Here is a 13,459-nt window from a genome sequence, read left to right on the forward strand (position 1 = left end):
CTCACACTTGTGAGGCAAACACTTTAGAGACTGAGCCATCTCTCCAGCCCTAGCATCACATTTGAATAAAAATGTCAGGGATAGCATGTGGTTTAGAGGCATTATAGTGACTCAGGTAAAGTATCAGGAACAAAAGACATTTGTGGACTTCTAGTTTAGACTCAAACAACTGATAAGACCACAGATGCCTTTCAGAGGTTAGAATGAATAATACATTGAGACCAAGGCTTCCAATGCTCTCATCCATTTTCAATTAAAAAAATAAACTACAGAGCCTGCCAGAACGTATTTGTGGTGGACTTTCTGCCTCCTCCTTTATCAGAGCTGAAGAGGGAACCTGATGCTTTGCTTATAGGCTTTTTCCAATGTTAACTGAAAATAGTGTTATTGATTTTTTTCTTGATTAAAAAGTAGATGTCCACTGTACACAGAACAAAACAATCCAGGACAGAAGGAGAGCGGTCACCTGCAGTCTCACTTATAGTCTCACTACAAACATGACCTTGTATTCAAACACAGTCTTTATTTATTTATTTTTTTTTGGTGGGGGGGGTTGTTGATATAGGGTCTCACTCTATAGCTCTGGCTGCCCTGCAACTCACTACACAGGCCATGCTGGCCTCCAAATAACAGAGATCCACCTGCCTCTGCCTCCCAAGTGCATGTACCTCTGCACCCAGCACACAAACATAATCTTAAAAGTAATTCTTCTGCTTTTTGGAGATCAAAAAAAAAAAAAAAAGAAAGAATATGCATACTTAAACAACCATTAATTTCACACACATCATTCTTATAGATTTGCAGGAACCCATTCAGATACATTATCATAATTTATTTAATTTTTAAGCATATCAACTCAATGACAATCTAGTAAAAAAAAAAAAAGGACATTTAAAAACTATTAAAACAGTACCAATCTTACTTTATAGTCAAATCAGAAAAGGACAGAGGTGACCTTTCTTTAAAAGGTCTCAAAACTGTTTTTAAAAGGGATAGATTCAATAGTTTTACCTAAAATCCAAACAAACAAAAAGTCTTTCGTTGTCGTGGTGCACATTGTTTCCCATTGATCTTCTTCCAAAGGCTAACGGGGCCCGTTTTTCTCCATTCAAACTAGTCAGGTGAGGCTTTTTACATTTGTAAATAAAATGTGAAAGACTGAATTGTGATTTTTACTAAATTCATTATATGGTGACATTTGCCAGCTTGTAACCTATGGCAATCTGCACTGCATGGTGGAGCTCTTGTCCTCACCACGGGCTCTAAGCAATTGCATTGTACACTTCCCTCTTTGCTAGTCATTCCAATACAAAGTAAAACAATCCATCAACCCATTTTCTCAGGCTTCTAAATCTTTCTTCCAGACATTTCCATCACTATTTTCATTGCATGTGACTTTGAACAAACACATCCATCGACATACCCAAACCTGAAGTGACAGGTAAAATTTTCATTTAGCCAGATTCTCTGTCCAGCACAATTTCAGTTTCAAAGGCTTTCATAGGATGTAATGCTTGGCTAGAATAAATGATATTGAATTTAGATCTAGAACATTATCACATTCAGGGGAACTAAACATTAGTTACCTGTGGGTCTCACATCCTCAGAACAGTAACTAATGAGAACTCCCTCATCAAACAACTCACTCACTGAGCTACTCTTCCCAGAGTGCCACTTTCTCTGCCACAAGAGATAGAATGGGCATCTTCAGGTGCTTGGAATAAGCCTCCTTGAGAGCACAGAGAGGCTTGGTGTGTTTATGGGCTTCTATGTAGAAGAGGAGGGAGAGCAAAAGTGGAGGACTAGGGGGAGAAACTCAGACACTGGGAGGGGCAGGATGAGCCTAGCTGGAAGACAGTAGAGTGAAACTTTGGGGTGAAAGGCCAAGGACTGGCCCATGCCTATGAACTGGCAGAACAAGGAGGAAGGTGCTGGGTGAGTAAGGTCACAGTGATGAATCTTGTCCAACCCTTCTCCTACTTCTTATCAGAAGTCCCTGTAGCTTGATATTGTTTGACACTAAGCATGTACCCACCACTCTCACAGAATGGTAGGTGGTGTCAATGGCTTGGATAGTGACCTTCACCAGTTTCTTGATATTCTTAAAGAGTTGATTAAAAAAAAACTATTTAGTAGTCTCACCAAACAAATGACACAGGTCCTGGAAACTTAGTGAGTATTTAGATGCTCACACCTGCTAGAGGTGTCCTAGCAACCCTCTAGATTTCTGTTCCAGATTTGTGGACAGAGACAGCTGCTGATCCTATCATTATGCCATGTCCCTTAGTCAGTAGAGTTTCTGGACTTAGGACAACCCCACTTCATGTCCACAGAGGATGAAGAAATCACATTTGCAAGAGAGAGTGTACTGGGTGGCTGTGTAAAAAAAGACATGTGTATGTAAAAAGCATGAAGATGACTTTATTGAGTATGGGTATAAGGATGGTATAGACATGTGTTTATGGACACATGTGAATGTGCACATATAAATCAGCATGAGTGTTGTGTGAGGAGTTTCCAGTCATGTGACTGAGCATATGAGTGTGTATGTGTGTGAAACACAGTGTGTGAGGACTACAAGTTTAAAGTACATGCATGAAGAACCATGTATGCATGAGTGAGTATCTTTGTATGTATGTCTTTATGTGAAAATTTGATTCTGCTAAAACCCAGTTATGCTTTTTAAAAAGGAAAAGGAAAAAGGTTGTATTGTATTAAGTTCCCGTCAAATTTTAATGTTACCACTTATTTTAAATTATAATGTATTAAATCATTAAATGATCCATTTATTATACATGGATGAAAGATTAACCACCCATAATACTAATGTGCACCCAGAGAGGCTGAATGGCATGCCAGGGATGCAGTTCTGACTTCCTGGCTTTGGGGCTGGGCTCTATGTTTTCTTAGTCAACTTTACCTCTCCATGTATCAATTTCCCTGTTCTTCAGACATAGTCACTGTCAAGATTTTGTGAAGGTAGATGTAAATTCTCATAAGCATTATATGCTTAGTTCAGGGCATGGTATATGGATTTAAATCTGCAGTGGTATGACATTCCATCAAACTCAGTAATTAAAATTAGCAGCCTTGGTTAGAAGCACGGCTGGAATGATTCCTTCACTATAGTTGTCCAGGTCTACCTACAGTTTTTAATTATTACTAACTGTTGGTTATTATGTCAGAAATTGCTCATCCTTTACAATTAACTATAGAATCCTGCCTTGCCATGTCCTGTGCCCATGCTCCTACTGAGTTTATGGGGTCATGCTCACACCCTAATCAATACAATAACCCAAGCATTCCTAGATGCAGTGATTCTCCTGCTCCCACACAGAAGACAGTAATGGAATGTGACAGTGCACAGTAGAATAGGCACACATCATGTTCCCCTGCCCCTAAGTATATTCAACTATCAGGGTATCCAAAGCCAGCCTGATAATCAACCACACAGGTCTCTGACAATTTTATTGCTTGGGTGACACAGTGTATTGAGTTGAATGACATAGTTTTGGTATATTTCCCGACTTCTAGAACTATAGCATGGCAGTGAAGATGGCACAGTGGTTAACTTGCTTGCTGAATAAGCATAACGACATGAGTTCAGATTCATATAAGCCTCACAAAGCTGGATACAACCTGGTAGCATTTCAGTAACCCCAGAAATCATATAAGAGGTTGGGAGGTGGAGACAAGAGTTCCTGGAATCTCATAGTCCAGATAGCAAGAGACCCTGTCTAAAACAAGGTAGAAGGTGAGAAGAGACACCCAGGTTGTCCTCTTAATTCCACATGCATGACATGGTACGTATGTGTGTCCATATTCACGTACAAACACATATATACTCACATATTGAACACACACACACACACACACACACACACACACACACACATACACACACACACGGATTAAAAATAAATAAAAATAAAACCATAACAGCATGAGCATCAAACCTTATAGGTTGGTAGCATGTTTATGTGTAATTAACAGTCACCTATCTTATACTTGTTATTAATATTATTATTTGAAATTTATTATATAAAGCAGTTGCTAAATTTGTTTATTTTTAAAGCAGATATAATTCATTTCTGGTGTAACAGATAGTAGTCAGAAAAATACATATATCAAAATTGTGTCATCAAAATTTTGAATAGGTCACTGAGGAGATGTGAGACTGTTCTTACCTGTCTGAGATGCCACATGAGTCTATCTGAAGGTCACTGAAGTTGCCAAGGGACCCCTGCTGGACTGCAATCAGATCTACCATTTTCTTGTTGATGGATATGAGTCTCATACATCCTTGAAATCCACCGAGTGGGCTCTTACACCTGGATCCAAAGCTTTTGTCTGGACATCCTGATAAGATTAAAGCAAAGCCAAGCCACAGTACATGATAGAAAAGCGGTGTTCAGGATCACAGGAGAATTTATATAAAAATATAAATAAATAAAACAGACATTTGATTATCCTCTGCATTAGAGAAGATAGATAAACCTGTTGGAATCAGTGTTAGTTTCATCTCAATTCATGCAAAATATTGTCTGTTTCCATAGATTCAAAGGAAGTCTCTAGAGCTATAATAATTATGTGTTCCAATTTAGCTTAATCTTAATTTAGAAGTTTAGCTATTGGCTCCAAAATCCTACATGTGCCAGCCAGCAATGTCAAATCTCCTATAACTTAAGAGGGAACTCAGTCTTTAGACTGGAAAACTCAAAACATAAACTAGGATAAGTGTACACTGAAGACAATAAAAGATAAATCAATAATAATGAAATGCCTTTGTACTTAAAGCTAACTCTCTGAGAAAGGAGATATATTGACCAAGAATAAAATTACTATCTCTTTATTTGATTAAATACTGTATTTCCTTATACATGTGAGAACTACACATATATTTGACAAATACAAATGGCTAAATGTCAAAAAATATTTTGCTATTTGATTTTATTTATTCTTTGGCTCAGCAAAGAATGTTCTCTTAATGTCAATTTTTTTCTAACATTTAAGATTTGTTCTCATTATTTAAATAACAAATATAATATTAACCATTACTGTCTGAGTTTAATGATGTTCTAAATGTTTATTCAAGTGAAGTAAATAATTTTATGGAGTATGAGCACATATATTTCGCTTACATATTTTCCATCAATCTTTCTTTGCTGCTATGGCTGTCAGCCACCACTACAATTTCACAGAATTAGAAGGGAGCAGCAACTTCTTAATTCCTCTCTGCTAGTTTTCCACCTGGAAATTTCCATTACATTCAATATTTTCACCAAGGATATCTCTCTTTAATGCTTTCTTTTCCCAGCAAAATACATTTACATGGCAAGAAAAATCCAGTATTATTTAAAGCTATTAGCAGGCACTCAGAAATACGCTATTTTGATTTTAATGGAAATTTCAAAGTTTCAAATTTAATATATCAACAAAAGACCACCAAGGCTTTTTGAGTAGTGATTTGAGGTACACAGTAATGTATACAATTCCAGTAATTAAAATTCTTCTGGACCATAGTGCATTGTTGTGTAACTATATCCTCCAACAGAATGCTTTCTAGAGGGAAAGAGAGGCTTATAGGACTCAGCAATCATATAAAAGTTGTAAGACCTCCCCCTCCCCCAGATTATATAAGCAGTAAAACAGTTGCTGGGGAGAGGTAGTTCTGATGGAGCTGCCTGGAAGTTCTAAAGGTAGTTCCAGAGACACAGCTTCAATGAGTCAATATCCCTGCCAGAGTAAGTATTCTGTGATGTAGCTACCTTTGAGCCACCCATGTTCTCATAAAGAGCCCTAACAAATGCATTAGTTCATGAGCTACACTTGGATTGAATATTTCTTTGGTCTTAGATGTCCTATTTGGAGTGAAGAGACATTTGCTCACTTTTCCCAGGAAAGGCCATACAACATACAATGTTATCACAGTCTCCTGTAGCTGACCTATTACCTAATTAAGAATGGCAGGATAGAGCAGAAAGGATAATAGTTCAAGAACACCTGACAGTTCCCATACACCAGGAGTGTAAACTACTTGGCTACTCTCTTCTATGGTTCATGTTTCCCAATATATCTCAAACTATTTCAGAATGTATTAAATCATGCAGTATATCTGTTGGAACAAGACTAGACAAACTGAATCACAATGAAAGATAATACAACTGTAGAAAAAGCCAAGAGTCAGATCATGGGTACTTCATATTCCTGTATGCAATACTCATTAAGCAAGAAATTCTAAGAATAAAGAAGGGTGCAATCAGGTTCATCTCATTAGTCTTTGAAGAGGCAACCATGGGGTAATACAGTGCAAAACCAGAGAGAAGTTGAACACTGTACTCATTCAAGATGAAAGTTCTAAAATAAGAAGATTGCTGGAGAATTTTTAATGCTGCATTGATGAATGGATACATTACCAGAGGCAGTCATTGTGTTAAGTACCTCTGGAGATGACACATAAATTACCACCGTGTGCTGCTGTTCCAGAAGTGAGATGCCATTTCACGGTGGTGTGGCCTGGTCCTCAAGTACCTGATGCTTGGTTTTATGTAGGGAACTTGAACGTGAGCATTATGCACCTCAGTTGGCATCCCCAGTCTGTGATGCATGCTGGGCTACCCATCAAAAAGATTATGTAAGGGAATTTACAGAAATTAGACATGTGACTATCTTCCACGTGGAGAACCAATATTTGAAATGTATGGCTTATAAATGATGAAAGCTGAGCAGTGTCCCAGGGTGCTCTCTGATTCTTTGAAATGCACTCATTCAAAAGAAGAAAGGTTAAGAGGAAAGCGAGCAAGGTGATGGATAAATAGTGAATGTTTTGTGTTGCATACCGAGTTCTGTTCTTTGAGAAGAGAACTAACATCCTAACAGCTAATGGGGCAGGCACTCTGAAGACATCAGAGTAGGAGCAGAACCCAGGCTGTTGGGTCAGATGAACTCTCTACAGTAGAGTATGACAGCTAGGTTAGTATGACTGGATTTTGACACTACCACTTTGAACTTGCAGATGGATTTGGAGAGTCCATGGGGGTTTCTCAGATCATGGTTTTGTTTTTTGTTTTTTTAAATCATAAATATAAACTGGTAAAGAATTAACTACTGCAAAACTGTGTTCTACCTAGATAAAATAAGGAATCCCCATCCACACAGAACAAAAAGTTTTCAGTGGTAAAGAACTGTGGCATGATGTTGGGGAGGGACACAAAACTTTCAACTAGAAATTGCCAGAGTGTGATCATCCCACTGCCACTACCAGCCTAGCAATCAGGCCAGTACTTCACCTTATGGGGCCCTACTTTACCCCTTCCAGAGCTTCCCAGGGAAAGATGTGGTACCCACTTGGAACCCTTTATCACTAATGTTCTGGGACACAGAATTTCTAGCCCCCAAATCCTAATAAGTCTGGTTTCTGGATTGAACTTTTCTTTCTTTCTTTTTTTGTTTGTTTGTTTTTGTTTTCAAGACAGGGTTTCTCAGTGTAGTTTTGGTGCCTGTCCTGGATCTCGCTCTGTAGACCAGGCTGGCCTTGAACTCACAGAGATAGTTCTGTGGGTAAGAGCATTTGTACAGCCATGAAGAACTGAGTTTAAGTGCCCAGCAGCCAAATAAAAGCTTTGTGTGGCATTGCACTTGCCTTTTAATCAAGAGCTATGGAGATAGGTGAAGATAGGAGGATCTCTGGAGATGCTGGATAACAGCCTCTCTCTAGGTTCAGCAAGAGACCATGCCTCAAGGGAATAAGGTGAAGAGCCATAAAACAGCATGCCTGGCACCCCTCTTTGGCCTCCACATGCACTGGTGGGCACCTGCACCTGTACACATGTGTGTGTGTGTGTGTGTGTGTGTGTGTGTGTGTGTGTACCACATTCACACTTGCATACACACAAATACACCCAAAAAACTTCATTGGTATTCCTTAAATGTACATATGATCTGAAACATGGACAATAAAGGAAACTAGATGTGCAGTACATCTAGTAAAGCTTTGTGTAACTTTGTAATATCTCAGTAAATCTTAGCATAACTAAACCATTTTAGAATGACATAGAGTGTGACATGTGTATCATAATAAACAAAAATTACAGCATGCATATACTTCACTCTCAAATATTACAGTGTGGATAAACACAATAGCCAGAGAAAATGTATAAAACAGCCAAGTATTACTAAATCTGAACATAGAGGTCATAAAACGCTGCAAGAAAGACAATTCTATTTTCATGATTTATTAACAGTTTTATTCAAGCTTCTATTTTTATTTTGTATCCTTTAACAGTATGTTTGGTGTTGGGTTTTTTCTTATCTCTTTCTCTGTTTTAAATCTTTCCCTTTGGATTGAAAGCTCTGGGTTCGCATATTCCATATACCTTACTATTGATTAAAAGACTGTGTTCCTATGGGTAACCATGAAATCCATTGTGTTTTGTGAAGCAGCTTAGTCCATAGATGAGCAACTATCCATCTGGGAAGCAATTATGTCATTTAAAATTGTAGTCTTTTGCTGCCTTTTGCAGTAGTGGATTTTACTTTTAATTACGTGTACATATGTGTTTCTGTGTGGGTGTGTGTATGTGAGTGCAAGTACCACAGAAGTCAGAAGAGGGTATTGGATCCCATGAAGCTGGAGTTACATGTGGTGTGAGCCTCTACGTGGTTGCTGGGAGTTGAACCTCGTTCCTCTGCAAGAGCAGTCAGCCCTCCTAACCACTGAGCCATCTCTCCAGCTCCTTGTTTTTGTCTTCCTTATTTTATTTTGTTTTGATTTGTTCTTTAATTTGCATTTAACCTCTGGTCTGTGTCTTTTTAATAATTCTTAGAAAATAATTTGAATTTTATTGGTAATTATTGAAAATCATTTTCCATATCAAAAATGATTCTAGAATTGGTTATTATTTTTAAGATTTATTTCATTTTTAATTGTGTGTGTGTGTGTGTGTGTGTGTGTGTGTGTGTGTGTGCATCAAAGGCTGAAGGCATCAGATCCCCTAGAGCTGGAGTTACAGGCAATTGTGAGCTACCTGATATGAGTCTGGGAAGCAAACTCTAAACCACTAGAAGAGCAGTATGAACTTTCAACCATGAATGCATCCTCCTGGCCACAGAAGCAACTATTAAACTGTAGTGAAGCAACAGCCAAACGATGATAATATGGAAAACGCTATGACATAGCTAAGTCTTGCTACTGAACTGCACTCCCTATGTCAAAGAGTCTGTGCTTTCGCTTCAGTTGCAAAAACTCATTCTCATGCCACAAGTCTGCTTTGCCAAGCTTTTATTTCAATCAATCATCCATGAGACAGCTAAACACTCCATTTGTTCTTGTTCCCTAAGGAAAAGCTGATGCTGAAGGCTGGTGTCCTGCTTTCATCAAATGCACCAGTTTATTTGTTTTTCTTCAGCAAAAAGACTGAGTTGCTATGACTAATTAGGTTAAATTATTTGTCCACTGGCATAATACTGCTTTCTGTACTGGGCAGTGGGAAAGCAGTAAGAATGCTCTAGGGGAGCTAAGGGTCTGATCAGAAAAACACCACAGTGACATCAACCCATCAAATCACAAGACAATGCACGGGGGCTATTTAACACTAGAAAAAAATCTAACGTGGCTTGAAAATAAGAACTGAAGAAAGTGACCTACTTAAAATAAATCTCATTAGAGAAACTGTAAGCATAAGGAACTCTGCCTTATAGGAATTCATTTTAGGTCATAATTTGTCATTTTGATCCACTCAATATTTCCATATTTAAAGAAAATTAAAAAATTAGTCCTGGGTTAGCAGCGTTAGCACTGCTTAAAGCATGAGAGATACCATCCCCAAGACACAGAAGCAGGAACACAAATATGATCCAATGGACCACACGATCTAACTCTTTTTCTTACCTCCAAAATAAAAGATGCCTCCTGAATTAACTTGCTCAGGCCCCAGCCAAGAAGAAACAGGGGTGACGTGGCCATCCACGACCACACTCAGGTGATTCCTTTTAGCAGACAAGGAGACAGAGTGCCACTGACCATCATCTAAGCCAGCACCTGGAGAAAGGAGCAGAGGAATAGCTCTCAATAACAAACACGAAGCAGTCAGTGACTTATGAACAGCAGTAGACATCTTAGATCAACTGCAATGCTTGAATCTACTGAAGACTCACCTTCCATGAGGGACATATTACAGGACACCCATGGATGCCTGAACCCCATACCTACTGTGCCTTTTTCTGCATATACATAGCTATGATAAAGTACAACTTACAAATTAGGCACAATCAACCATTAGCAGCAGTAACTTAGACTAGAATAGGAAAATAAACTGTAAGCATCATATAAGCCCTATGAACTGTTTACTTCTGGAATTTTCCACTTAATATTTTCAGACCATAGCTGACCACAGTCATTGAAGCTATGGAAAGTAAAGCCACAGATAATAGGATGTCATATGAATCATTCCCATAGCAAATGTGAAGGATATGCCCACAATCCCACTACTTGGGAGGATGGATGATATAGGAGGATTGGGAGTTTGAAGCCAGCCTAGACAATGTAGTTAGTTGAGGGAGAGAGGGAAAACACAGCGAAGGAGGGAGGGAGGGAGAGAGAGACAGAGACAGAGACACAGAGAGGGTGCTTTTAGGATAGTGTTGACTACAACTTCAAAGTGGAGCCCATGTACATACAAGCAGCTAAGTAGACTCGGTGGGTTTTTTAAAAAAGAGCACATGTTGTTGGGAAGGAAAAGTGGTTGTTGGGGATAAGGGAAGAAATGGGAGGTAGATTTGATTAAAACAACATTTTATGCCTATATGAAATTATCAAACAATAAAGATGTTAAAACAATGTATTGTATACTAAATATCTTTCAAAAGAACCTCACATAGATTAAACATAATATTGTATATATAGGTTCAACCTAAGATTTCTGGAGAAAAACTTTGTGACAAGAGCCTCACAGGAACATTTAATGACACTCCTTGATTCAGCTTCATGGGAATTTATCGACTATGACTGTCAAAATAACTTAGAATTGGTTCTCTCTCTCTCTCTCTCTCTCTCTCTCTCTCTCTCTCTCTCTCTCTTTCTCTCTCTCTTGCTCACTCTAGCTCTCACTCTCTATATAATATACATAGTTCTAACTAGACTCACAATTTTATATAAATATAATGTTACTATAATAAAAACCAAGGAGCTTCCACTAAAACAGTCTCTAGCTCTTCCTAAGGTGACACTCCTGTCATTGTCCTTCTCCTCAAAGGCAATCACAACAATAAACATGTCCAAGGCCAAGCAGGGATAGGGAAGCTGAACTCTATGGTGGTTTTGCCAGTCAATCTTACAGCCAGAGAACACCCAAGTCAGCAAACAAAACTGCAATCACCCTGTGAAGCCCAGGGAGCCATTTGAAATTGGCTTATTAAGCTGAGTGAGTTTCCCTCACAATTGCAGTTTGAAAATGCACCAAACTCTCTTAAATTGGTCACATTGTTTTGGCATGGATGCACTAAAAGGGACACAAACCTGACCCAGGGTTGAAAGCATACTACTCTATCATTCAAGAAAAGAATCTTTCAGGACCCAACTCTGGATTGCTCCATGAAAGATCCTTGGACCCAGAAGTGAAGAGGGCAGATTAGATACTTGCTCTTGGACCATTTTCTGAGAAGGGACTCTACTTAAAAGATAGAATAGAGTCATAAAACCCATGACTGAGTAAGATTAGAGTCAATGTATCAAATTTCCCCCATGTGTCCTTCCAGCACTTCCTTTAGGAGGCAGCACTCAGAGTGGTAAAGCTTTACATGCTTCATCCACAAGTGCAGATGCTTCCAGCCACCTCTCTGACCCCATGTGTCCTCTAGCTTACCCTACATGAATGGCTCTAATCTGTTGCTTCTCCTTAGGTTTTCTCTTCGTTCTTAGATATTTCTCTTCCAACCCCCACATGCTGATAAAGTTTCCATTTTCCAATCTACTCTATAATGATTGTGAGTAAATGGGTCTGTGTGAGTGCAGGCATATACCTGCCACATTGTGCTCATGGAGGTCAGGAAACCTCTGGTGTCAGTCCCCCCTCTGCTTATCTGAAAGTCTCTTTGTTGTTGACTATGGCATATGCCAAGCTAGCTGGCTTGCCAACTGCTGCAGATTCTCCCATCCCTGCTTCCCATCTTGTCATAGGAGCATTGGGATTGCAGACACATGCTATCGTGTCTGGTTTTTTCAAGTGGGCTCAGGAGTTCAGACTCAAGTCCTCACTCTTGTTCCCCAAGTGTTTTATCCACTGAATAATCTCCCCAGCTCTGATTTTGCTTTCTTCTTCAGCTACAGAGTTCAATATGTAACTCAAGCCGATTTCAAAATCACAATCATCCTGTCTCAGCCTCCCACATGCTGGGATCCAGGGTGTGTGACACTTCATCTGGCTTGCATAGTAATACTTTTATAACACATGATAAAATAGATTACTCTAACATTAATGGTATACAAGTACAGGTCTAGGGACTGAAGGGATGGCTAGCGATTAAGAGCATTGCCTGCTCTTCCTGTGGACCAGGATTTGATTCTCAGCACATGGTACTTCACAGTCATCTGTAACTCCAGCCCCTGGGGAGCCAGTCCCTCTCTGGCCTCCATAGGTATACAAGGTATACAGGCATACGTGCAAACAAAACATCCACACACATAAAATAAAAACTGAAAATGAAACATTAAAAAATATAAGTCTGCTAAGCATGTATTTGTGCTTTGAAGGGATTACTTTGTGTTGTAATAATCTCTAAAAAGTTTTATTTCTGTTTTCATACTTGTGGATTCACACAGTACCTGCAGAGAGCTCAGGTCAGTCCAAGGATCATGCTTTGTGTAGCTGTGCCCTGGGCAATCTGCTGATTGGGCATGGGGCAGAATTAAACCAAAGGCTTGGGGAGGCCTTTGGAATCCTACTTTCCATACAGAAGCCAAGTTAGATTATGAACAAAAGATTGGCAGAACAACCCACTCCGCAGTTTGGCACAGTGAAATGCAATCATTTAACAAGCCAGCAGGTTATGAACTGGGGCCACACTTTTATAGAGGCCTTTAGAAAGCTGAAATTTTGTGTAACAGACATCATTTACCTGTGGAGGAGACTTATTGCTTGTCCATGGGATGGATTGCTCAAATTAAAACATAAACGATCCCTAACATATTTCAACTAGTCCTACATAGTACATCAGACTCGATTTCACTTTTCTACCTCCCAGTCTGATAAGAAGTGTCCCCTCTGAAAGGCCACACTACTGTTAAAGGAAGGAACCATGCAACTTGTACTTTTTCCCTTATTAATTATATTACATAACTCCACTGTATCACGGCTTTATTAATTATTCTTTTCATCACTGTGACAGATACCTGGAAGAAGGGACTTCAGAAAGGAAGTGTCTATAGGACTGAAAAGATGACTCAGTGGTTAAGAATGCTTGC

General features: G+C 39.1%; 1 protein-coding gene across 6 annotated transcripts in view; it reads right to left on the bottom strand.

The window, feature by feature from the left end:
- The window catches only part of Cntnap4 (contactin associated protein family member 4), a 279,704-nt gene that overhangs the window by 86,700 nt on the left and 179,545 nt on the right, over positions 1-13,459 (bottom strand). For 5 of the 6 annotated variants that reach the window (XM_059262549.1, XM_059262550.1, XM_059262553.1 and 2 more), the window contains 2 exons: positions 9,890-10,039; positions 4,188-4,359 (listed from right to left, as the gene is read on the bottom strand). In XM_059262549.1, coding sequence (XP_059118532.1) covers positions 4,188-4,359; positions 9,890-10,039 — 322 coding nt within the window. The remainder of the gene's footprint in view (positions 1-4,187; positions 4,360-9,889; positions 10,040-13,459) is intronic. The other variant, XM_059262554.1, reaches the window with a different exon arrangement.

This window comes from Peromyscus eremicus, chromosome 5 (assembly GCF_949786415.1).
Source record: "Peromyscus eremicus chromosome 5, PerEre_H2_v1, whole genome shotgun sequence".
Taxonomy (NCBI): Eukaryota; Metazoa; Chordata; class Mammalia; order Rodentia; family Cricetidae; genus Peromyscus; species Peromyscus eremicus.